We start from the raw sequence: 27828 nt of genomic DNA, 5'->3' as shown, positions 1-27828 counted from the left end.
GTGACCAGAGGCTCCCTCTGTGGTTTACTCAACACTGCTGAGGAAGAAACCAACACTTACACTTACAGTTTTTGTCTTGTCCTCCTCTCTCTCAGGAAGAAGCGACGGTGTGACCGCCTTCAATTTGGCCACACGTACTGGTTTTCCCTTGGCTAGCTCCTCTTCAACTTCCTCCTGTGTCTCTGAATTGAAACACAGAAGGTAAGTCCTTGACATCAAATATATATTTTAAGGTCTGTAGTATTATGAACAATGGCTGTGACTTTATACATAGTATATGAACTGTTTATTCTGTTGCAAAAAATAAAATCTAAACTTCTAGCGTAAATGTTACCTGTCATTTATCCTTGAAGTAAATGGCAGCAAATGGTTTTGGACTACTAGCGTACAGGCTAATTCTAGTTAAGTTCACTAACTGACAACATAATTTGAAATATCTCTGCTCAACTTTCACTAACAGTATTTGGCCCTAGAAGAAATCTTCTTGCCAATGTACCCAGTACATTTTTTTATGAAGTCTCTGATCAACATCCTTGATGTAAGTTGCTAGAACAATAACTACAGTGGTGTATGAGGGCCACATAAGAAAATAAAAACACTTGACACAATGAGAATAAAGTTGTAAAATATCGAGATAAAACCCGTAATGTTATGAGAATAAAGTCAATTACAAAAAGAGTCATAATTTTATGTGTGTAAAGTTGTAATATTTTGAGAATAAAGCCATAATATTATGAGAATAAGGTCGTAGTTTTAAAAAACAACCTAATAATTTAATAAAAATAATATCCTTTTATGAGATTATAGTCATCATATTTTGAGAATTAAGCCATAATATTACGACAATAATGTCAGAATTTAAAAACAGGCGGGAAAAATATAATTTACAACAATAAAGTTGTACACACTTGTTGCATAATGGAGAACTTGCAACATTTTGTGAGGTTATGCTTTCATTTGGGGTTTACACACAGTAAAATACTGAGCCTGTTAGCCCACAATCAAGACATTAGCATTAGTCGTCTAGTACTACAGAAGTGAAAGTTGCTGCTTCACTTGTTGTGTTCGCTCTAACCAGAAACTCTGTCATCAACAAGGCTTGAGGCTTACAATTTCTAAATTCTGAATTTTTTTCGCAGTACTGTGAATTTATTTTCAAAATACTACAACTTTAATCTCATAAAAGTACAAGATTATTATTGATAAATTATGAGGTTTTTTTTTTTAAACTACGACTTTATTCTCATAATATTATGACTCTTTTTGTATTTGACTTTATTCTCATGAAATGACAGGTTTTATCTAGATATTTTATGACTTTCTTGAAGTAACAAGTGTTTTTATTTTCTTATGTGGCCCCAATACGTCTTCATAAATATCCTCACATCCATTGTCAACATGTTTCACATATGCAAACTTTTTTCAGTCACGGAAAACTGTGAGAAAAATGCAAACCCAGTCAAGTTAGGAGGGACAAGGACAAGTAAAAGCAGGAAGCGCAAGCCTCACCAAAAGTGTGTTCAATGTATCTTGGAAATTTGGAAATCAGAAAAATGTGTTTAGTTACTGTGTGCTCATTTTGAGTGATTTAAAGAAAATGCTTAAAAAATGTTTGACTTTTAAAGAGAGATATTATGGTTGAAGATGTGAACAGTGATGAGGATGTCTTCAATACTCAGCTAAAGGTTGTCTGTCTTTCCCAACTGAAATCTCTTGGTCATGTACAATTACCCAGTTTGAATTTGGAATCCGAGCTGACACTGAACGCAGCATGTTTCTATGCCTTGTTGAATGTCTTGTTTATAATGGGAACAGCATATTGGGGTTCCTGACCTTTTTCCTTGGAATTATCTATCTGAGCTGATGAGACTGTTGGTCTGACTGCGGGGGTCACAAAGTTTCAGAGGTCAAGACGGTGGGGCGACTAAATAGCTGGATATTTTTTTCAATGCAGACAAAATATTCTCTGGAACTCCTTGCCACCGGAGCTCAGAAATATCACTTCACTCCCTCTCTTCAAATCCAAACTCAAAACTCATCTGTTTAGGACCGCTTTCTCTTTGTGATCACTATTGCATTGTCCAATTTTTTAACCTGCCTTTTACTTTTTACTCTATGTTTTATTGCTTGTTTTATACTCTCCTTGTTAATTGTACGGTGTCCTTGAGTGCCAAGAAAGACGCCTAAAATAAATAAAATGTATTATTATTATTATTATTATTATTATAAATATGTTTTGAGTGGGTTCATGCAGACTTTTGATGATCTTATATGGTCTGTAAGTATTTTTTCCTTTACATGCAGAAATATAATTTTCACAATTTGTAACCTCAATGAAGACAAAGCCTTGCCCCCCCGCCTCCCCCAAGGATCTCTGGCACCCCCTTGTGGGGATTGTACACCCTAGGTCAGTGGTTCTTAACCTTGTTGGAGGTACTGAACCCCACCAGTTTCATATGCGCATTCACCGAACCCTTCTTTATTAAAAATAAAATATGATTTTTTTTCAAATTCAAGACACAGGTATATGTTTTACTGGTGCACAAAATGAACCGTGGATTAACATCACTGTGTTAAAAGAATAAAACCAATACAGTGCATGAACTCACAACAAATTACATACCTTTTCACAAAGACATGACCTTTTTTAATACTACCACACTGAAATGTTTTTAATTTTTAACCTTATATATTCCAATAATGAACTTACTACCTCCACCAAGGAAGTTATGTTTTTGCCAGGGTTTGTTTGTTTGTTTGTTTGTTTGTTTGTCTGTCCGTTAGTGTGCAACATAACTCAAAAAGTTATGGACAGATTTGGATGAAATTTTCAGGGTTTGTTGGAAATGGGATAAGGAAGAAATGATTAAATTTTGGTGGTGATCGGGGGTGGGGGGGCCCACAGGGGGGGGCCACTGATCAGCCTTGGCAGAGGTCTGCGCTCTCCGAGTGCTTCTAGTTGTATTTATGCTATTTATCATTTTTAACATTTTAACACACACCCATCACCTAATTTCCATCAGGCTACAATAATAATCAATAATAATGAATATTTACTGCAAATCAGTGTGACTTCTGCTGTTGTCGAGTGTGTGTCTTGACCTCCGGTGAACCCCTGAGACTGACTCACCGAACCCCTAGGGTTCGATCGAACCCAGGTTAAGAACCACTGCCCTAGGTTAATAACCACTGGTCTACATTATTATGATTGCTAAGAATTGGATTTGGGAATTGTGACCTATTTACACATAGCTACATGTTTAGGAATTGAGTTTTTAACTATTTAGTCAGTAAACAAATCCTCATCCACATGTGCTTTAGCAGTACAATCGCATGTATTTACTTAAAGGTAGTTTTTCCTACCACTGTCAACAAGTGTTTGCTCCTGGAGGATTCTGTTGATGTCTGTGAATTGGTTTAAGAGTCTGGTTTAGACCAGCTCTAAATGGAAAGGGTCATCAGATAACTTTAGTTATAATGAGATTAGAGCCCTTAAAAATTAGAGCCCTCTGGAAATTGAGGTTCCAAAAGCAGCACAAACACAGAATATATACATAGGAAATACAACAACAAAAAAGCAATATAAAAGCAATACAATAACATAACTATATAAATATATAAATAAACTAGAAGCACTCGGAGAGCGCAGACCTCCGCCAAGGCTGATCAGTGGGCCCCCCCGTGGGCCCCCCCGCCCCCGAATACCACCAAAATTGAATCATTTCTTCCTTATCCCATTTCCAACAAACCCTGAAAATTTCATCCAAATCTGTCCATAACTTTTTGAGTTATGTTGCACACTAACGGACAGACAAACAAACAGACAGACAAACAAACAAACAAACAAACCCTGGCAAAAACATAACCTCCTTGGCGGAGGTAATAAATAAATAAATAAATAAATAAATATTGTATATATATGTATATGTGTGTGTGTGTGTGTGTATATATATATATATTTATATGTATATAAACAATAGTGAAAAACATCTGCAATTGTACATTGGAAGGTACTAGAGAAAACAAGTGGCAAAGTTGTAGTAATAATAATAATAATAATAATAATAATAATAATAATAACAATAATGATAATAATAATAATAATAATAATAATAATAATAATAATAATAAAAATAAAAATAATGATAAGCTTAATATAATAGTATGCACAAAATGTATATGTATGATGTGATGTGTGACTATTTAAATAAAATTTGATTGATCTAGACCACAGGACTCTAACATGGAGAGAGAAGCTGACAACCTCGCAAACTCAAATGGGGATTGATTCAGCTAGAACATGATGCTGAAATACAGGGACATTGGAACTATTGTTTTTTTGCTGTACACATTATTTTTTAAAACATGGCCAATATTAGATTATATTGTGACGACAGTCCTGAACTGAACCACAAGCACAAAACCAGCTTAGTTACAAGTATTCAGATCATTTGTTTTTGTAAAAATGTTATTTAAAAAGTGAAAATACTCCACATGGATTTCAAGAATGGCACAATACTCAGAGTTCAATAAGTCATTCTTAATGTAATAGTTGACAAATTCATGGGGTGCCCAAAACCTTTTTCCACCCCTGTATGCTCTGTTATTGTGTTTTTATTACAATGATCATTTGGTGACCTGCGTCCAAAGGTTGGAAATGTCATGTACATGAACACATCAACCCCCATTTAACACTAACGTGACTGAAGACACAAAAGGCTTCAGGGCTTGAAGGAAACATTTTATTTGCACATTCAATAAAGATAAGGTAAAGTACATAGAGTGTTTTATATGTACGACCTGCAAAAAATACATAGATTTCGACTTTTAGAGTGAATGTATTGAGTGGCATTTCTACAGTTATATCTGATTTTCATTATATTTATATACCTGAACTGTATGCTTTTAACTGTACCAACACAGAATAACAACAGAGGCTTTGACATGAACACAATAGCTCTGTTTCAAAAGATTGATTTTCAGTGAAATATAATTTTTTACATATCGATTTTTTGTCCATGTCTTTTTAGAGTTCCTATTTCTCAGCCAAAAAGGGAAAATAAAGAAGCACAGTTTACAACAGAAGAATAAAGAAGACAAGTCCTACAACTACATATAAAATAGGTATATTAACCCTTTAACCCCAGACCCGTCTGTGGTGAGCGTTCTGAATGTATGATTTATTTTAAATATTCATCAAATTTCAAGAACAGACCTTGTTCTTTCCATAGACAACTGAACATGCTCAGTCCCCCCCCCCCCATCGCCTGTGGAATGGGAGGTAAAACACAGAGCAGTGAGTGAGACCGACTCACAATAAAAATAGACGGTTTGGACTTACTTTTTTACACTGTTTTCCTTGTGTTTTTTTGTGTTTACTGTTGTTTGCAGTGGGGTGATTCTATTATTTTTTTTTACTGACTTTTTACCATGTAACTGCTTTTTGGAGTTCAACCAGGTGACAAAAAGCAGCTGGATTGATTTATATAAAAAAAGAGTCCTAAACAAAAACTCCTGGGCCCAAATTGAAATACTTGTTTATTTGCTTATTTTCTTTTTACTTCATTTTAGTTTTTTTTTGTTTTGTTTTTTTTGCATGTTTTCATCTTATTTATTATTTTGTAAATATTTTGTTTGCTTTTGCTAATTTAGTTGCTTATTTTGTTAATTTTTCTACTTTTTTTTCTTCAATTTTGTTGAGTTGGTGGCTTATTTTGTTTATGTTATTTATTATTTTGTTGGGTTATTCATTATTGTTCAGTTTATTGATCACTTTTTATTGAGGAATTGTTTTTATTCATTTGTTGCATATTTTATTTATTTATTTTTACGGTGTAACTGCTTTATGGAGTTCAACCAGGTGTCAAAGAGCAGCTGGACTGATTTATTAAAACAAGAGCCCAAAACAAAAACTACTGGGCTAAATTTCAAATCCATGTTGTTCTGTTCACAGTTAATGTTCAACATCCTAAATCTCTTAGGCTACCATCAGACTGCAGACAAATGTGACACATATACGATTTTTTTGCCCATATGTGACCTGTATCCGATCTGTTAAAGACAGTTTGAACAGCACAAATCTGATTTTTTCAAATCATACCCAGAGCACTTTCATATGTGGTCCTAAATCCAATATGTATCTGATATTTTGCAACACAACTTCCGTCTGAATGGCCAGGTCATATTTATGACTTTTACGTTATTAAAATGCAACAAAAGTCACAATTCTGCATCCCAGGAGGAGGAGAGGTGGGAAAAACATATTTACCTCTGTAAACACAGTGCATACCTGCGTGGTCACGTATTACATCAGGACCTCTTTTGCACATGTAGGTCACTTCAGGGTCATATTCAGTTCATACTCAAAACTGACAGAAGTCACATTTAATGTGTAATATGAATGAGCACACAAAAAAATCGGATTTCACCAAAAAATCTGAATTGTGTATTAAGACCTGTTGTCTGAACATAGTGTCACCCTGTTTTGACCCTAAAACACACAGTAAAGCAAAACCATCGAAAAAAAGGAACACAAGCACATACTCACAGCAACTTTTAAGACACTGAAACAGACGCAAATTCACAGCAGCACCTTTACCTGGAATCATGGCTCAGGGGTTAAAGGGTTAAACTAATTATTTTAGAAATCACTGTGCGTATCACATGGAAAAGACACACACACACATACACACATACACGGTCCAAAGCCCATATGTGACCCAGCAGGAGAGTAAACGCAAGTAAAACCCGACCCCACCAGTGAACCAGTAGAACAGTAGCTGTACATGAGTGAATGGAAGTGGAACCCTCTGGTCTGCACTCTCACTCTTCTGCTTTTTTGATGTGGATTGCAGTGCTGCCCTTGATGTCTCTGAACACAGAGCAGTCGAAGTCAGCCACCAGAGTCTTCTTTCCAGCTTTGTATGGAGTAAAAGTCTGCTTGATGCTGAAGGACTTAAATGGCAGCACATCTGAAAGACTGGCAGTGCCACAAAGACAGATCATCGGTTAATAAAAATCATATTCCACATGTCCTTGTGTCTGTTTGAGAGTTTGACACTGACATTTCCTTGTTCATCTCCTATTAAAAAATGCTAATCACTTTGAGAATAGAGTTGTAAAATATTGAGATAAAATCCGTAATTTTATGAGAATAAAGTCCAATACAAAAAGAGTCAAAACTTTATGAGACTGAAGTCGTAATATTTTGAGAATAAAGCCATAATATTATGAGACTAAAGTCGTAGTTTTTAAAAAACTCAATTTAACAAAAATGTCGTATTTTTATGAGATTGAAGTCATAATATTCCATCCATCCGCTGTCTTCCACTTATCCGGGTCCGGGTTGCGGGGGTAACAGTCTAAGCAGGGATGCCCAGACTTCCCTCTCCCCAGACACCTCCTCCAGCTCTTCCGGGGGGACCTTGAGGTGTTCCCGGGCCAGCCGAGAGACATAGTCTCTCCAGCGTGTCCTAGGTCTTCCCCAAGGTCTCCTCCTGGTGGGACATGCCCGGAACACCTCCCCAGGGAGGCGTCCAGGAGGCATCCTAAGCAGATGCCTGAGCCACCTCAGCTGGCCCCTCTCGAAGTGGAGGAGCAGCGGCTCTACTCCGAGCTCCTCCCTGGGGACTGAGCTCCTCACCCTATCCCTAAGGGTGCGCCCAGCCACCCTACGGAGGAAACTCATTTCGACCGCTTGTATCCGGGATCTTGTCCTTTTGGTCATGACCCAAAGCTCATGACCATAGGTGAGGGTAGGAACGTAGAATGAACAGTAAATCGAGAGCTTTGCCTTTCAGCTCAGTTCCTTCTTCACCACAACAGACCAATACAACGACCACATCACTGCAGACGCTGCACCAATCCATCTGTCAATCTCACGCTCCATCCTTCCCTCACTCGTGAACAAGACAACAAGACACTTGAACTCCTCCACTTGGGGCAAGGACTCTCCACCGACCTTTAGAGGGCAAACCACATTTTTCTGGTCGAGAACCATGGCCTCGGATTTGGAGTCATAATATTTTGAAAATAAATTAGCAATAGTGCGATAAAAAGTCATAATTTAGAAATTGTAACCCTCAAGCCTTGTTGATGACAGAGTTTCCGGTTACAGAGAATGCAACAAGTGAAGCAGCAACTTTCACTTCTGTTGAACCGGACGACTAATGCTAATGTGTTGATGGTGGGCTAATAAGCTCAGTATTTGGCCGTGCATAAACCCCAAATGAAAGTATAACCTCACAAAATATTCCAAGTTCTCCATTATGCAACAAGTGGGTACAACTTTATTGTCGTAAATTATGATATTTTTCCCACCTGTTTTCAAATTGTGATGTTATTCTCGTAATATTATGGCTTTATTCTCAAAATATGATAACTTTAATCTCATAAAAGTACAACATTATTTTGTTAAATTATGAGTCTTTTTAAAACTACGACTTTATTCTCATAATATTATGGCTTTATTCTCGAAATATTACAACTTTATTCTCGTAAAATTATGACTCTTTTTGTATTCAACTTTATTCTCATAAAATTACGAGTTTTATCTTGATATATTATGACTTTATTCTTGTAGTGACAAGTGTTTTAATTTCTATTTTCTGTGGCCCTAATACGCTGTTGTAATATGATATGGATGCTCCCTATTCAACTAAATCCTGACAGAGCAAACATTTATCTCACATCGCATCCATTTCAGATGACAACTAACACCAGAATCTTCTGCTTCTGCTCTGTTATTCAACACTGTTGTTAGAGTCACACGTGACATAGCTGACTCTGCCATTTATTGACAACACAATACAACCTACATAACACTGGTCTACAAGAAAAACACCTTCAAAATACAAGTGCAGCTTTACTAAGAATTAAGTAAAAAATGGTCGCCTGTAGTTTCCAAGATACAGTCCTGGGTCAAAATATGAAATTCTGAGAATTATTTTAAAAAGGAATGTTTGCCTCAGATGTTTGTTATACATCTTTATCAACTTTTCAGGTCCTTGTGGAAGATTTATAAATCTGTTGTATAAATGTACATAGACCAATATATATGTGTGCGTAATAACACTGTATAATATACGCTGAAAACATGAGCTAAACAGCACTTTTGTCATGGGTTTTCCATCTCAAAGTATATAAGATTTAGCACATCGTTAGCCTCATAGCATAAATAATTACCTAACTCATCCACTATGTGTCCAAAAGTATGTGGACCCGTTGAATTCAGGCGTTTCTTTTCTAACAGGGGTCTGGGATACAAAACAATAATGACAAATGTCATCATATAGTTTTATATTGGGATAAATAATATATTGATTATTAATCTTGATGTTTCTATGTCAGATCATCGTGAACAGGACATCTTACAGCTGTAGACATGATGTGTGCCAGTATTTATGCTAATATAGTTTAAAAACATCCATATTTCCTTTAAGTTTAATTGGAGATTTTTCTTCCTCAGTGAGATGTGAAGAAAGTAGATGATTACTTGTGGTAGAAAATTATTTTTTATAGTCAGAGCAGGAAAAATATTATAAAAATTTAGAGGTAGAACATTTAAAATCATAGTCATGGACAAAAAAATCAAAAATTTGAGAGAAATGAAGTCAAAACCACCTCTGAGGCATTTTGGAAGCAAAGATAAAGATAAACCAAACTAAGCAATGCAATATTTATCCCAATATAAAAGTATATTACAACATTTGTCATTATTGTTTTGTATCCCAGACCCCTGTTAGAAAAGAAACACCTGAATTCAACGGGTTCACATACTTTTGCCCATTTGTCTATGAGTCAGTTATGATATGAGAATAATGCTGTTTAATCTATGGCAGATGACCTCTAAAAATGATAGACCAGTGTAATTTGCTCTGAACCAGTTTATGGGAAGTACAATTTGTAATTTCAAAAGCTTCCTTAATATTTTCTTGCCATTTTATGGAACCAGCTCATGTGTTCTGTGTGTTGTGAGTGTGTTCACATCTTGCAAAACCTTAGACCTGATCCTATCATTCAGGATGTAAATTAATGTCAAGCCTCATTTTTATTATTATTATTATTATTATTATTATTATTATTATTATTATTATCATATTTAATAATCATTGTGCAACACACAAATGCTACACACTTACGTGATCATTAGTTCATCTTTCCACAGTCCACTTCCACTGAAGGTCAGTGTGCAGTCCTTCAGTGTGATGTCAACTGGGTTGTCAAACGCCACCTCAAACGATGACTCATGGCCCACTGTGGCTTCACCAAAAACCTGCGAACACACAAATACACAAAGAAAGTCAAAACTACAAATAAAGTGTTTTAATGTAGATTTTAGAGAGGAGCTTCCAGTGGACCAGCTGACACACGTTTCCTCTGAACAGTCTAAGAGTATGTTTACACATAGCCAGGAATTTCACTGCTCTACTTTTTCTTAGAAAATATCTGCTTCAGGCATTAAATGTGCTAAATCTTGCATACTTTAATTAGATGAATTAGACAACAAATTACAAAAGTGCTGGTTAACTCATGTTTTCAATATATATGATAGTGTCTTATTACACATATATGTTGATTTATGTAAATTTATACAATGAATTTTTAAATGTTCCACTAGAAAGAACCTGAAAAGGGAATGTATTGTAATGTGCAGACTAGGGATGCACCGATACCGATACGAGTATCGGCATCGGCTCCGATACTCAGTGTGTGTACTCATACTCGTACTCGTAAAAGATATCCGATACAAATGCACCGATACCACTTACGGCCGTGTGACATTCACAGTTCAGTGCAGCAGGTACATGACGGTGGAATAATGTGAGGGGAGTGTGAAGAGTGTGGAGATTTTTTAAAATAAATGATGGTGATAAAAGTAACATTGACTGCAAGTAACGTTAAAGACACAGGCAGATACAGACACAGCGTTCTGTCCGTCCTCTGCGCATATTCCATCCATTTTCCAGGTGCTGGTGGATGCGTACACAGAATGAGAATACCACAGGGAGTACGGAGTGGTAGAGACCACCGCCAGCGGAAGTGAAAACGAAACTTATCACTCATTTCTCTTTTCTCTACCTGCTGAAGCTAAGCTGTTAAACCTTACCAGTGAAAACGCTGCAATATTAGTATCACATTTGTGTTACCTCTGTCGTCTCCATGTTTGTTATTACTGACTTTCTTCTTCTTCTTCTCAAAAAACTTTATCTTCTTCGTGGTATTTGTCCAGTATGGTTAATTAAGAGTGGCGCCCCCTGGTGGATTAATTGAGAAACGCTCATTCCAACACATTAAATGTCAGTAGCAGCACTTTTTTCCAGTCAGACTAATGACGAAAATAAAGCACATTTACAAAAGGAACTAAGAACTGGAATGGGATTATTAAGTACTTGTATCGGTACTCTGTATCGGCAAGTACTCAAATGTAAGTACTCGTACTTGGTCTGGAAAAAGTGCTATCGGTGCATCCCTAGTGCAGACTAGAGCTGCAACCGATTAATTGATTAGGTGCTTGAAGCGAATGCAAAAATTCATGAATCGAATAATCGACTTGAATTGATTGAAGGGAAATATTCTATTGCAGTTTTCCTGAACTGAAGCTTCTTTGTGCATCACAATAACCATCCATGTGAAACACAACAGTGGAACCAATGTTTAACAGCAGTGAAATGAAGGAAATAAAGCTTTGATTCAGGAGAACTGTGGTAGAATGATTTTTTTGGATCACTTTGAGTCGATTAATCGGTTGCAGCTCTAGTGCAGACACTGTTTTGAGGTAGATCTAGAAGAGACAAACATTCCTTTTGAATAAAATCCATTCTCTCATTAATTCTTAGAATTTCACATTTCACATTAAACAGATGGAAACGGAGATCTCGGATGGACTTCACAGTTTGAAGACCACTCTGCAGAACAAATGAAGGACTGATAAACAAAATACGTAGTATGAAGATGTGGAAACACCTCATAAAAGCCTTATTCTATATCAAGTAAATACATGGAGATCCTGTTTAGCAGATGCAGTGGGCACTTAATAGCTAAGATGCTGACACTCGCTTGCACCAAACTTCTTTATTACCTCTGCCAAGGAGGTTATGTTTTCATCAGGATTTGTCTGTTTGTTTGGTTGTTAGCAAGAGAACTCAAAAAATTATGGAAGGGTTTTGATGAAATTTTCAGGAAATGTTGATACTGGCACAAGGAACAAATGATTACATTTTGGTGGTGATGGTGGTGGTGGTGGTGGTGGTGGGGGGGGTGGGGGGGGGGGGGGGGGGGGGGGGGGCTGATCTGCCTAGAGACCACTGGTGCCAACTGAGCACTTCTGATGCTAGATTAACCACTTTTCATTCTACCACAGCAACTTTTTTTCCCTCCAAAAAAGCATCTTTGCAACAAATGTATTTACTGTTGAAATTTATTTGTAAGCTTTTCTCATCTTTGGAAAGTGACTCAAACCCTAAAAATCACCAATTTTCTTTCAATTGACCCCAGATGATTTTCTGTGTTCCAGTCATATAAACCCACAGTCTGTCTGTAGCTGGAAAAGTCAGTGTTACACACTTAGACACTTTGTTGGTATATTTAGTGATTTTTCAGAGCCCTCTAGACTCTTTATCCAAAAAGCCACTAAGTGACAATTCCATCCCCTTTTTCTGGTGTTATTGGAGACTTTTGGAGACTGTGACGTGAAAACACATATCGTTTGTCTAAAACAAATCACTGAATATAAATCAGTCCCACTGACACTGACAGTTTTCTCTATTGTCTCTTTTTGATTCATTTCGATTGTTCATTTCGACTGAAAATTACAAATATTCTGGCTGTAAATGTTCCTGTTTTACTGTGACTTGTTGTTGTTTCCTAAGTGGACCATAAGGTTAAAAACCAAACCAAACCATTTTTTTTGTCCCAGGTGCTATTCATTAAATCTGTCCAATTTATTAGCATTCCCCTGGTCCTCCCATTTGTTTGTTTTCTATTGCACTGAGTTCAGCATGGTTTTGCTTGAATGAACACCGCCAACTTAAACATTACGGTAATACTCACAATTGTACACTTGAGGTGCTTATTTTTCTGGTCAAATTTTTACATTATTCAAGTCAACAGAAGCCAGAATGATGTTCTTTTCTTTGCTTGTTGTTTTTTTGATGTTTTGTGGATCTGTGCAATGTAATTGGGAAGCCACAGATGTGGCTAGAGCAGTTCAGCTCCTTAAAAACATCCTGAACTTTTTGTTTGTAGTGTATTTAGGCTGGTTTTATTCTCATTATTTTGTCTCTAACACAGTGTTACTCCTCTGTCCTACATCCTTTATTACAATTAGATGACCATTTACAATTATGCAGATTAGGTTATGATGTCATTTGGTAACTTCTAGCAACTTTTAGGACTGACAATATATAGATTTTGCTAATTTTGTTGATTATTTTGGACATTGTGTTGGTTATTTTGTTGATTTTTGCTCATTTTATTGATTCTGTTTATTTTTGTAGATTATTTTGTTGATTTTATTGATTATGTTGAGCATTTTGTTGATTATTTTGTTCATTTTGTTGATTATTATGCAAATTAGGTAATGATGTAATTTAGTAACTTCTAGTGACTTTTAGGACAGAAAACAGATACTTACAGTGTTTCATCTGCCCTGCATCCTGTGTCCTATACGCATAAAATTAGAAAAGAACGCAATAAAATATGAACAAATAAGTCCCAGGGGATGCAAAGATGAAACAAAATTTAAGATTGTTGTTTCCCCACAAGCGGTCAATAAACATGTCTGTTCACATTTTCCTATGAGCCAGCCATTTAGTACGCAGCTAGTGCGGTCTGTGTGTACCTTGGACCGCACATCCAACTATGGTTTGATAAGGTTCGGTACAACAGCCAGTGAACTGGTCTGTTTGGACGGTCACGGATCTTGCTCTTGTGATAACCCCTCCCTGGCCACCGCTGCTTCAGATCCTCACCCGGCAGAGAAACCGTATCAATATTAGGGTGACCAAATGTCCTCTTTTGCCTGGACATGTCCTCTCTTTTCACGTCCTGCCCAGAGCGTTTGGGCGGTTTTTATAAATTTGCAAAAATGTCCAGTTTTCATTGTTTTTCACAGGAAAAACTCTTTAAATGCATATGTATCTGTGCCAGTGCAATTTCGATGACTGTGACTCTGTCACTGTTCGCTCAATTGGAAAGATTCCACATTCCGCTGAAAGAAAGGACTTTGGTCTTTCCAGTGACATATGGGACATTAGGGCAGTGAAAGGCACTGATCCACACCAGCCTGTGGATGTGGGGATGGACAGACCTGTTCATAGATGCACTACAGCAAAACCGGCTCACCAAAGGGTCCAATCTGGTCCACAGTATGAATTTGCAAAGTGCAAAAACTATACTGAAATTATTAAAAGTCAAAGGTGTCAAACTTGTTTTAGTTCAGGTTCCACATACAGACCAATATGATCTGAAGTAAAATGATATAATAACCTATGAATAAGGACTGCAAATGTTCTTCTTGGTTTAATGTGGGAAAAAAAATCTAGATATTATGCCAATACATAACTGAAAAAAAACCTTCATTAAAGTACGAAAATATTTACGTTAACAAGCTATCCTTTAACAATAAAATGTGAATAACCTGAACAAATATGAAATGAAAAAAGGACAGCAGCTTTTATGACACTTCTACAGCTAGAATAATAAAATAGTTCTAAGCAGCCTGTTTCACTGAAATATTTATGGGGGCTTGCACAGAATACTATGGTAATTACATAGTGTGTGATGAAGTATCTCAAGGCGGAGCCGAGTGTCCTCTTTTTTTTTGGAAATCAAAATATGATCACCCTACTCAATATAGATACTCAGGACAAACTCATGTAAGTTGAAGTGGGGCCCAAACAAGTATTAGGGTGGCGTTGTCTTTATATCATTTCGGAGTTAATACTGAGATATCGGGTGACACTTCACCCCACGGCCATGACACCAACTTTGTCACTGAAAGGAGAAGTAAATGCAAATAAAACAGACAAGAATAAACCATTTGACTTTTCTGCTTATTTCATCTATGGTTGAAGGTATAAATGTCTGTGGTCCCAGTGTGGATAGACCTGCGGAGGATGGGGGTAAACCACACTGGAGTCAAAATCTATCAGTAAAACTGAAGGTGGTGAACCACCAACACAGTCTCAGACCATGGATGTAATAACTGACTCTGACCGGAGGGAGTCCACTGTCCTAATAATAACAGATACAGACACATGGAGGTGAATTTGGTTCTACTGACTGTGACTCTGAGTGGGGGGTTCTCCAGCACCACGTTGTCCTCACACATGTACTTTTTCTCTGGATTTTCTTTGTCTTTGACCAAGGCTGAAAGCTTCATAGTGTCACAGTCCACCATGGCTTCCCAGTAGTCTGAGAACTTGACCAGGACAGGGATGGACAGATCTGCAGAGGGAAGGAAGGACAGACCCAAGAAAACACCTGAACATCAAAACACAAAAGGAATCATGCTATTCTGTCTTCACTAGTGTTTAACAACTAGCTGTACACATAGCTAACAGTGCTCCAATAAACACCCCAGAAGCCTCTTGCTGTTTTGGATATTTACTGTGATGACTGTAAAACTGTACACACAAAAACAAAATGCATGTTACAATCATGTATAATGTATTTTGATGAACAAAACATGTGTAGAGCTACAAAACACAATGTATTATGTGAAGTATACACAACATTAACTTACAGTGAGCTACAGTTCCAAAAACACAAAAAACATCAGTTAATGATAGCGATTAGCACGATGCTAAAATACCCTGAAAGTCCCATATACATGCTAACGCTATTAGCGTCTTCTGTTTTTGCACAAAAATAAAGATTAAACAACATAAAGAGCCTCAGCTGAGTGTATAAGTTGAATTCATATCTTATTACATGACAGTACTCACAGACAGATATTTGTTTAGGGCCATAAAACAAGTAACTGGTCTTTTAACGATAATTAAACTGATACCAAGTGGATAGAGACAGAAGGTCAGCCGTGCTCTAACCGCTTGTAAACTGATAAGACACCAAGAGTAATATGAAAACTACAGCAGGTCTGAGCAGACAAAACGCATGAACCCAGACTGAAATATCTCTCCACCAGGGGGCATCACAATTACTGTATGTATATGTCACAGTAGAGATTGAAATCCAGTAGGATTCCTAATCCTACTAGGACAGATAGGAATTGTAGTTTGTCCTAGGACAAACTAAAATCCTACAAGAAATTAGGATTTGAAGATTGGAATTCCAATCTGTCCTAGGAGAATTTACAATCCTACTAGGACAGATTATTGTCACTTAACTAGTGAGTAGTATGCAGCACATTTAAGTCTTAGAAAAAGTCTTTGAAGCTTAGCTATAGAATATTAGATTCAAAGTCTGTGTAAATTCTGAATAAAATCATGGTTTGTAAGAATACTGTTGTTTCTTTTACTTTTAACCCTACCATCTAGACCAGGGGCAGCAAAATGCCAATGCCAACTTTAACATCGTACATTTTCTGAATGGCTTGGCAACAATTAAATAATAATAAAATTGTATGTTGCCATGGCAATGGGTTGTTTACAGGTACGTTTTTCAAATTCTACCGATTTCTGAATACAAATGTGTCTCATTTACATACCAATGACAGTTACAAACGGCCATTGAATAAGGTTGGACCAGATAGGACAGCTAGCATCCTGGTTACAATGTGTGTTGACCTAAGGGCCATATACTGTATCTAAGATATGAAAATAATTCAGCTGGAATGGTGATGGCGAAATCGTAGGACAGACTGAAATTCCAATCTTCAGATCCCACTTCCAAATAGAATTACAGTCTGTCCTAGTAGGATTGTAAATTCTCCTAGGACAGATTGGAATTCCAATCTTCAGATCCTAATTTCTTGTAGGATTTCAGTTTGTCCTAGGACAAACTAAAATTTCAATCTGTCCTAGTAGGATTAGGAATCCTACTGGATTTCAATCTCTACTGTGACACATACATTTATCCTGAAGTTCTCAAAGTCCTATAACATGACACTACTTTTTTATATTAGATGTTAAATAGGGAGACCAAACATCCTGTTTAGCCTGGACATGTGGGCGAGGTTTGTAAATCTGTGAAAATGTCCAGTTTTTCCCCCTCGAACAACTTCTGGGCGAGGGGGTATTGTAATAATTTTGTCATCTGTTTGTCTGTCAGGTGATGGCTCTTGGCATGGAGCAGAAGCCTATTGAAAATAGGTGACCTTGACCTACTTTTTCAAGGTCCAATGTCCTTGTGCAGTAATAATATCTGAGTACTTTCAAATATAAATATGTATGTAATGTGTGTAATAAGTTCCATACAAAGACAATCTAATCTAAATTATAGGGCAGAAACTTTCAACAGAATCTTACACTATATTTGGCCAAGGGGGATTAAAAGTTAGGTTTACATGTTACGTTTGATGACTGTCACTGTTAGTGCCATCAGAAAAGTTCAAAATCCCATTGGAAAAAAACCCCTGCACTTTCCAGTGATAAACAGGAAATTACAGTAGTTTTATTTCATTTATTTTTTTATTAAACCTTTATGTAACCAGGAGTCCCTTGGGATAAAATCTCTTTTTGGAGGGAGACCTTAGCAGTCAAAGGTACGGAGCCTCTGAACATCCAATGGGTCATATCTGATGACCATGAAAAGATATTAACCCATAAAAACCCAGCACTACTTTTGTGTTAGCTCCCAAATTACATTTTCTCTATATTTAACCGCTCTGAAGGGATTTATTATCATTTACTCTAATATTATCTTCTGTATTTTGCATTTCATCAGTATAAATCAGGTATTTTTCTATATTTAATTTACTGATTATGTGGATGTCCAAAAAAGCTCATATTAAAGTTGAGCGTTACTATATCAAAAACAGGGAAAACTGCAGAAAAAAAGTGTCTTTTCCAGTCAAATCTCTCATTAATTGAACATAAACCAGTGTCTCCATCCACTGTCACGGATCCAACTCCATTGGTTTTACTGGTGAATCAATGTTGTAGAAGATGACGGTGTTTCCACGTTCACTACAGAGCCTCTGAATGTCCAAATGGGTCATATCTGATGACCACGAAAAAATGACAAACTGCATTTTACACCATTTACATGGATTGATAGGATTAGTGGATCAACAGGTATTAAACAGTTCAGATCAGTGGAAGGTTTTGGTTGGTGATGGATGTTTGGGTATTTATGGGTTAAATATTACAGTTTGTCTGTTTAGGCCTAATTCTAAAACAGAGTAATTGTTAGAGTTCCCAGAGAAGAGTAAATGCTCTAGGTCAGGTGGGTCAACTCATTTTAGTTTAGAGGCCACATTCAGCCCAAAGTGATGTCAAGTGGGCTAGACCATTTAAATAGTAGGCATAATAACCTATAAATAATGAATTTTTGATTGGAGCAGGGTTAGGGTTAGATCTGCTGTGTGACACTGGGGACAAATTATTTTGTAAAAGTCAAGTAGAAAATGTTACCTTATAACAGGAGATGTTTTAATGTTTACCTTCTCCAGGCGGCAGGTCTTTCTCCTTCTCCTCAGACTGGATGTTTGTTCCTCGTGATCCGCTGTATGTCTTTGACTGGACACTGATGCTAATGGACAGAACCTGCAGATCTTTACTGTTACTGCGAATGACCAGGTTCATCTCCACATCTTTACCATTTAAAGGCTTGGACACCTATTGCAGCGGAACATGTCAATGAAGACACACAAGGACATAGAATGGAACAAACAATCACAACACACTTTTGATTCAAGTTTAGCCATTTCTTTATAGGTTAACCCTTTAACCCCTGACATGTCTGCGGTGATCATTCTGAATGTATGATTTATTTTAAATATTCATAAAAATTCAACAATTTACTCAATAGTTAAAATTTCCAAATGTGCTGATAAAATAGACTTTGTTCTTTCCATAGACATCTGAGCATGCTCAGTACACCCCCTGTCGTTTGTTTAATGGGGATTAAACAGAGCAGTGAGTGAGACCAACTCACTATAAAAACAGATGGTTTAAGCTTTTTTTAAAACACTGTTTTCCTTGTGATTTTTGTTTTTATTGCTGTTTTCAGTGTTGTGGTGATTTTCCTTTAATTATTTATTTTTTTTTTTACTGTGTTTTTACTGAGTTTTGACTGTGTAACTGCTTTTTGGAGTTCAACCAGGTGTCAAAAAGTAGCTGGACTGATTTCTAAAAAAAGAGCCCAGTACAAAAAGTACTGGGCCCAAATTCAGATCCTTGTTGTTGTTGTTCAGTGTGTTCCAGTTCACAGTTCATGTTCAACATCCTAAATCTCTAATTGATGTACATTCTGAGTGACTGATTTAGTCAAAATCTGTCAAACTTCAATTCCTCTCTTTGTCTTTTTCTGTTATTTCACCCTGTTTTGACCCTAAACACACAGTAAACCAAAACCACTGAAGAAAAGGAACATAAGCACATACTCACAGCAGCTTTTATGACACTGAAACAGACGACAATTCAAAGCAGCACCTTTACCTGGAATAATGACCTAGGGGTTAAAGGGTTAACAGCCCCAAATAGCACTAACTGTAAAGGTCAGGAGAATTTAGGAGATATGACACCACCAGTAGATGACCCAATGACCTGTTGGCATCAGTCAATGAATCAGGAATTAACTTGCATATTATTATAATTTAGAAATGGTTGACTATATGAGCTAAGAAAATATAAAATGTCACCCTGTTCGATATTTGAATATGGAAATGGTACATGCTGTGGCTTTGATTAATTCATTCCCACATTTTTACAAATTCCAGGTTCTGTCTAGACTTTTATCCATTACTTGATAGGAAACAGGAGATGGATGCTGAGAAATGAGCAGTCAAAATAATTGCAAGAATGTAAAACCAAATCTTTAAGAGATAAAAAATCAGGGATGGAACCTCTTCAAAGTGCATGGACAGTGGTTTCTGAGGTGGAGGCTCGTCCACAGTGTCTTCGGTTCCAGTTTCAGCCTCCACATCCAACTCCATTTCATCTGTCGGCTCATCCATCCCACTATCCTCCACTGCGTCATCTTTATTTTCATCCCGCTCTTTGGACTTGAGTTTACGCTTTGCCTTTTTGAAAATAGCCTTTGCCTTTTTTGAACCTGTAAAGGTTGGAGGATAATCACAACTTGCTTTGTGTTTTGAGCTCCAGATAGACAGATGGATGGATGGATGGATGATGGATGGATAAACCCACCCTCTTTGTACTTGTATTTGTTGGTGATGTCCATTCTTTCATCTTCACCAACAGTCTTGGTGGAGATTTTGTTTCCAACTGTTTTTGTGTCCCTGGAGAGCAGTACTGTCGAACCGTCTGGATTCATCTGACAGGACACACAAAACCAAAAATTAGCAAAAAAATGACCAAAACAATGTGACTTAACATGTATAGGGGAGTGTGCATTCTTCATGGTAGACTCAGCATCTGTGAACACATGTATGCACAGGCTCTAAATGGTATTCCTTGTTTCCAGTTTGTCATTGGTCAAGACACTAGTTGCTTTTCCACTGGACATAGGCACAAAACTTTATTGATATTTACTAAATGTCAAAAAAGCGGAAGTGTGTAATGTTGCTTGTTCCATTAAATCACAAATGCGATGATTTGTTTATTTATTATCAAGAGATGTAATGAGAAGTCATTCCATAAACATGGTGACGAACATAAATATCTGTTGTTTTGAATCTAGAATGTGTGTTACCCCTATATACCGTACTAAATTAAAAAATGATTCGGTTTCCTTTAGTCTCCACACATACCGCGCCCTGTTTTTTTTAAAACTCTTCTTCTTCACTTGTTGTAACATTCATCAACATCTGATTTTTTTGTTCATGTGACTCTAGTTGCGCAAAAAGGTCTTTCCATTGCAGTTTGCACTATATACCAATTTCGCTATGCCTGAATGCCCACCTCTTGGAAATGCATAACTTTTTCATTGAAAAACAAGAGTTTTGGAGCAATTGTTGTTTTTCCATTTGGCAAATTTTTATGCCCAAGTTGTACGCAATTTGAGGGTCAATGGAAAAGTGACAAGTGACTCCAGTCATTACTAATACAGACCCCCAGCTCAGACCACTGGGTGTACAGACTGTATACGATCTCAATGGTATGTATAGTATATAGACTCACATGTCTGATGTTTAAACCCGGTCAGAAACCTATTTACACTACTCACTTTAATGTCATTCATGCACCTGCTCCCCACTAAAAATGTCCACTTTAACTTTGCACATTACAGTTTATTGTTGCACCTTTTGGAAAATGTGCTCTGGACCTCATTCTATCCCAGAATAATGTGCTCTATCTGAAGCCAACTAAAGACAGTAAAGCTACAGCAGTTAAAGAATCTTGTTGAATAAATATATTTATTCATTTTGTGGAAAAAACAAAAACAAAAACAGTCTTCTTTGAGGTGTATAGCTTGAGTTGTGTCAAAATACAACAAATTTCGAACCCATCTGATGTTAAAACACCAGTCATAAACATATCCACTATGCATTTTACTGTTATTTATGCATCTCCATCTCACTAAAAAATTCCATTTCACTTTTCCACATTTCATTTATTGTTGTACCTTACTGTTTGATTGTCCAGATTTTGACCAGTTCTGTTTTTTATACTTGTAATTTATTATGTATAGTGTGTTTGCTCTTGGGTTCTAGTTCTTTTTTTATTCCATCCATCCATCCATCCATCCATCCATCCATCCATCCATCCATCCATCCATCCATCCATCCATCCATCCATCCATCCATCCATCCATCCATCCATCTTTAAACTCTGCATACTCACCAGCCAGTCAACACAGTCAGCATTGACCTCAGCAAAGACAAATGGAACATCATATTTCAGATCACTGTTTCCATCTTGTATGGATTTGACTGATGCTGGACCGCAGCAGTACAGACCTACAACACCACAAAATAAGAATATGTACATACAACGAACCTCATTGAACGGATACGTGGTATTCATTGACCATCCAAAATGAAATTAGCATTTATGTGGAGCTCATTTATGCTTTTTAAGACACCCAAAACGCCTTTTCTCTATAAGTGAGGGTAGATACCATCACTGAGCTCCTGTGGCGTTGGATCCACAACTTGCCATCCGTCAAATTTTCCATCTTCTGCCAGGTCTGGTCGTGTCATCCACGATTCTACCCACACATGGAAGTTCCTAAAACACACCACAAGGTTCAGATTTATTCTAAAGCAGGGCTGTCAAACTCAGTCTAGTTCCGGTTCCACATTAAGCCCAGTTTAATCTGAAGGGGGTCGGACCAGTAAAGTAAGAGTATAATAGTCTGTAAATAAAGAGAAATCCAACCTCTTCTCCTTGTTTTTACATTTGCAAAACTATCCTTTAAATAAATGTGAATAACCTTAACAACTTGGAATTTCATAAGAAAAGTAAGTCCAATTTTAACACTATTACGTCTCAATTAATCATTTATGCATCTGCATTACAGATCACAGCAGATACAAATACACAAATCCTTTAGTGTCAGGCACAATGGTGTTCCAATGTTAGAGTGTGGAATTTGGAGTTGTCATTATTTATAGGTCATTATTACACTGACAGACAAAGGTGCCATTTAATACATGTTTGTAAGTACTGCTTTTATATAATTTATAATGTATTTATTATTACACTGGTCATGGGATACACTTTTCATTCCTCCATGCATTTTTTAAATACATTTGAATGACAATAAGGTATCTGATTCTGAATTTTCATTTGTTTTCTACTCCTGTGTTTGTGTCACAAGAAAGAATATATAAACAGCATCAGGTATATTTCAACAAAGGTGGAAAAAGTGTTCAGATCCTTTACTTAACTAAAAGCATCAATGCAGTCATTTAAAACTGTCCTCCATAAAGGAAACATCTGCATGAAAAATCTTACCTGAGCAAAAATGCAAATACAAGATGTAGTTAAAAGTTTCAGTGAAATGACATTTTTTTTCCCCATTGAATGATATTCTTATTATAACTGTCACCAATACATTTTATAAATAAATAAATAAATAAATAGTTTTGCACCACTGACTTTGGGGCGGAAGGTTGCCGAATGAGCGTTACAATATGTAATAGAGTCATACCGGCTCGGACATTGCCCGGGATAACAAAGTCCGTGTCAGGTGTTGGGGAACCAGGACATCCTCATGTCAAATTGGCTACTGAAACAAGACATTCATGGAGCAGGGCAGAAAACATGGTACTGATGGAGTGTTACTACAGGAGTAACCCCAACGAGAGAGGGTAGATGCAAAGGATGTGGGAGAAATGGGTGCTTTGAAACCCCACATCCTCACTGACTAAGAAACGGCTCTTAGCTCAGTGTTCAAATATCTGCAATAAGAAGTTGCTATCACAGCTAGAGATTGATGAGGTACAGTGTTGTACCTCATCCATGGTACAAAGATGCTACGGCAAGGGGGAGCCAGGACAACAGGTCAGCTAGGGGGTGGTTTCACCATCACCCCCAAATATCAAGATTGGGTACCAAGCCCAAAGACAGACAGACTGAATACAAGGGCAGCTGACCTGAGAGAGAGAATCATGAAGTCCTGGGGGAACTCAACTACCTCCTTGCCAAGGCTAAACAACAAAGTACCAGACCAATCTCTACTGGAAGACTAGTACACTGCACTCCTAACTATCCCTACTGATACCATCACTGAGACCAATCGGCTGATGTATGCAGCAGCAACAGTCATCCTAGAGATGCTTGGCTACTAGAGGAACAGCATGAGTAGTAGCCAGAAGGAGCGAATTGCCCAATGGAGGAGAAGGCTAGAGGCAAAGATCGTGGCGGCACGGAGAGAAGTCAGCCTTCTAATAGAACTAAGCAGAGGTGTGAATCTAAGGAAAGAGCTGCCCAGGAAATATAACAAGCTGTCCACAGCTGAGGCACTGGAGACTGCTAAGCAAATGCTCACAGCCCTAGGTACCCGCCTAAAGAGGTATACAAGAGAAGTAGAGGCAAGGAGAACAAACAAAGTGTTCTCCACCAACCCAGCTAAGGTCTACTCTCAATGGCAGGATAACAAGGTGACAACAGACCCACCCAGGGATGAGACTGAGCAATACTGGAAGAGCATCTGGGAGAAAGAGGCAGCACATAACACTAACGCCCAATGGCTGATATCCTTAAAGGCAGAGCACAGCCAACTTCCAGAACAAGATCCAGTAGTCATCACCGTAGCCGACATCCAAACAAGAGTGTCCAAAATGAAGAGCTGGACAGCACCAGGGCCCGACATGATTCACGTCTACTGGCTTAAGAAGCTGACTGCACTGCATGAACGCCTAGCAGCACAGATGAACCAGCTGCTAAAGTTGGGAAACCACCCAGAGTGGCTAACCCAGGGCCAGATAGTCCTCATAATGAAGGACCCCCAGAAGGGAACAATACCATCCAACTACCGGCCTATAACCTGCCTCTGCACCAGATGGAAGCTCCTATCAGGCATCATAGCGGCTAAGATGAGTAGGCAAATGGAAGCAATACATGAGCAGAGCACAGAGAGGAATCAGCAATAACACCAGAGGAGCCAAACACCAGCTACTCGTTGACAGGGCAATTGCCCGAGACTGTAAGATGAGGAACACCAACCTGTGCACTGCCTGGATTGACGACAAGAAAGCCTATGACTGAATACCATACACATGGATACTGGAGTGCCTAAAGCTGTATAACATCAACAGGACACTAAGAGAGTTCATCCAGAACTTGATGACGCTATGGAACACGACTCTGGAGGCCAACTCAAAACCAATTACGCAGGTGAGCATAAGATGCGGTATATATCAAAGAGATGCTCTGTTGCCCCTGCTGTTCTGCATAGGCCTAAACCCCCTCAGCCAGATCATCTCAAAGAGTGGCTTTGGGTACTGGTTCCGAAGTGGAACAACCATCAACCACCTTCTCTTCATGGATGACATCAAGCTGTATACCAAGAATGGGCGTGACACTGACTCCCTGATCCACCTCACTCGGATCTACAGCAAAGACAATGGGATGTCATTCGGACTAGATAAATGTGGGCGGATGATATCTAGAAGAGGAAAGGTGATCACAACTGAAGGGGTTGAGCAACCTGAGGGAACATTACAGACATGCAGGACAGTTACAAATACCTGGGGATCCCACAGGGCGAGAAGAAGATTTATATATATATATATATATATATATATATATATATATATATATATATATATATATATATATATATATGTATATACAGGGTGGGGAAGCAAAATTTACAATATTTTGAGGCAGGGATTGAAAGGCAGTGTATGACCAATTAGTTTCTTGAAAGTCATGACAATTTATTTGCCACAAGAAAATTTACATAATAGAAAATGTTTTTATTCTATGTGTCCTCCTTCTTTCTCAATAACTGCCTTCACACGCTTCCTGAAACTTGTGCAAGTGTTCCTCAAATATTCGGGTGACAACTTCTCCCATTCTTCTTTAATAGTATCTTCCAGAGTTTGTCGTAATAGTTTTGCTCATAGTCATTCTCTTCTTTACATTATAAACAGTCTTTATGGACACTCCAACTATTTTTGAAATCTCCTTTGGTGTGACGAGTGCATTCAGCAAATCACACACTCTTTGACGTTTGCTTTCCTGATTACTCATATGGGCAAAAGTTTCTGAAAAGGTATGGATAATAGTGTTAGATGTATGATTATGACATCAATATATGTTTGGTTTCAAAACAATTGACATAGTGCCTGCTGAGAAAAAACAACTAAATGTTCATTGTAAATTTTGCTTCCCCACCCTGTATATATATATATATATATATATATATATATATATATATGTATACACATACATATTTTTATTTATTTATTTATTTATTTATTTATTTATTTATATTAGGGCTGGGAAAGTTAATGCGTTATTACCACGTTAATGCATTCATTAAATAACGCTGACAATTTTTAAAATCTCCTCTTAATGCCGTTCTGTCTTAGTCTTAGTTCATTTATACATACGGACTCTTATTTTGAAACTCATGCTTTTATTTTGGCGCTCCACACGCACTTCAGAACCAAACGTCGGTGCCGGTGTAGCTGAGAGGAGAAAAACCAGCAAACTTTTTGAGTAATGCTGAATCAAACTTTGTGTAACCCCTGCAGAAGCAATGCTTGTATGTATCAATCATTCTGTTGTTTGCTAAATAATTTCACATGCAAACGTGCTGTTAGGAACATGTTTATGACGTTATTTTGGATGTGTTTATTACAATGTGTTATTAACACGTTTAAGCTAATTCGTTTATGCTAGCAGTCAGAGATGGGTTGCTAATTCTTTATGCAGGCTCATGTTAAGTTTATGTAAATTCATTGGTTGTGTTTAGGTATAATATGCCAGCCTTTGAACTAACCTTTACTTATTTAAGATGTGATTAGCTCGATGCTAACTTGAATGGGAAAATCCATAGACATGCTAACGATTAGCATTTACAGATTAATTTAAGATAAACGTCTTTTTATCCAGCAACAAAGGTTCACATCAGAGATATTTTCTGCTATTCATTCTTACAACAACTGAACATAAAATACTCACAGGCAAATGTTTTTGGGGCCATACAAACAGAGTGAAAGAAACGTGTCTTTTTATGTCCAAACTGACTACGGTAACACCGAAAGGACAAAACATACGTTAGTGCAACTTATTCTGACCACTAGAGGGCCCCCTCTGCTTGCTTTTACAACTGAACATCACATATTATTGGGCTTATTAGTATTAGTACTTATTAGTGGGCTTAAGACTCCTGCCAGTCACTCACAAGCAGAAATAAACTGGTGTGGACATAAACATGGAGAAAAATAGCAGTCTGTTCCATGGACATTTTCATTTGAAATGTCTTCAGATGGTGGGGTTGAGAAGGACAAAGTTGTTTGGAAGCACTGCAATGTGGAATTTTTTTTTTTTAATCACCGGAGTACTTCAAGTCTGAAATATGACTTAAAGGCACTACATGCTGTTGATGCCAGCAACCCCCCCCCCCCCCCCCCCCCCCCCCATATAACTATGCGATTAATCGCAGAAATCCACGCGATTAATTGTGATTAAAAATTTTAATCGCTGCCCAGCACTAATATATATATATACACACACACACACGCACACACACGTATGCACACACACACACACACACACACACACACACACACACACACACACACACACACACAGTGGATGTAAAAAGTCTACACACCCCTGTTCAGTTGCCAGGTTTTTGAAAATAGAAAAACAAACTGAAATCTTTTAAGGGGAAAAATAAAAAAAACTTACAATAACTTGGTTACATAAATATACACACCCTCAAACTAAAAGTTTGTTGCATCACCTTTGGCTTTTGTTACTGCACTCTTTTGGTTAGGAGTCTATCAGCGTGGCACATCTTGATGTGGCCATATTTGCCCACTTTTCTTTAGTGTCAGACTGTGAGGGCATCTCCTGTGTACAGCCCTCTTCAGATCACTCCACAGATGTTACATCAGACTCAGGTCTGGACTCTGGCTGGGCCATTCCAAAATGTTGGGTTACAGTGTAACCCTGGTTCTCTGAGAATAGAGAATATCTCTCCACTACATATAGAATATATGTTATGGGATTTACTGACATCCCCGCAGCTGACGTGAAAACTTCTTTAAGACACACCACGCCTACAGTGGCTTCCTCTGCACCTTATAAATAGACCCAGCTGCACAGGGAACAGCTG

The 27828-nt window shown here is 37.6% G+C and overlaps 1 protein-coding gene across 1 annotated transcript in view; it reads right to left on the bottom strand.

Moving 5' to 3' along the window:
• Positions 1–6322: 6322 nt before the first annotated feature.
• LOC115419588 (protein-glutamine gamma-glutamyltransferase E-like) overlaps positions 6323–27828 on the bottom strand; it is a 61754-nt gene continuing 40248 nt past the window's right edge. The window contains exons 10-17 of the mRNA XM_030134474.1: positions 22147–22256; positions 21870–21985; positions 20274–20400; positions 19970–20178; positions 18566–18740; positions 15284–15447; positions 10140–10273; positions 6323–6979 (exon numbers count right to left, since the gene is read on the bottom strand). Coding sequence (XP_029990334.1) covers positions 6823–6979; positions 10140–10273; positions 15284–15447; positions 18566–18740; positions 19970–20178; positions 20274–20400; positions 21870–21985; positions 22147–22256 — 1192 coding nt within the window. The 3' untranslated portion in view covers positions 6323–6822. The remainder of the gene's footprint in view (positions 6980–10139; positions 10274–15283; positions 15448–18565; positions 18741–19969; positions 20179–20273; positions 20401–21869; positions 21986–22146; positions 22257–27828) is intronic.

The sequence above is a fragment of the Sphaeramia orbicularis genome, chromosome 5, assembly GCF_902148855.1.
Source record: "Sphaeramia orbicularis chromosome 5, fSphaOr1.1, whole genome shotgun sequence".
Taxonomy (NCBI): Eukaryota; Metazoa; Chordata; class Actinopteri; order Kurtiformes; family Apogonidae; genus Sphaeramia; species Sphaeramia orbicularis.
This window is presented reverse-complemented; position numbering and strand designations above follow the sequence as displayed.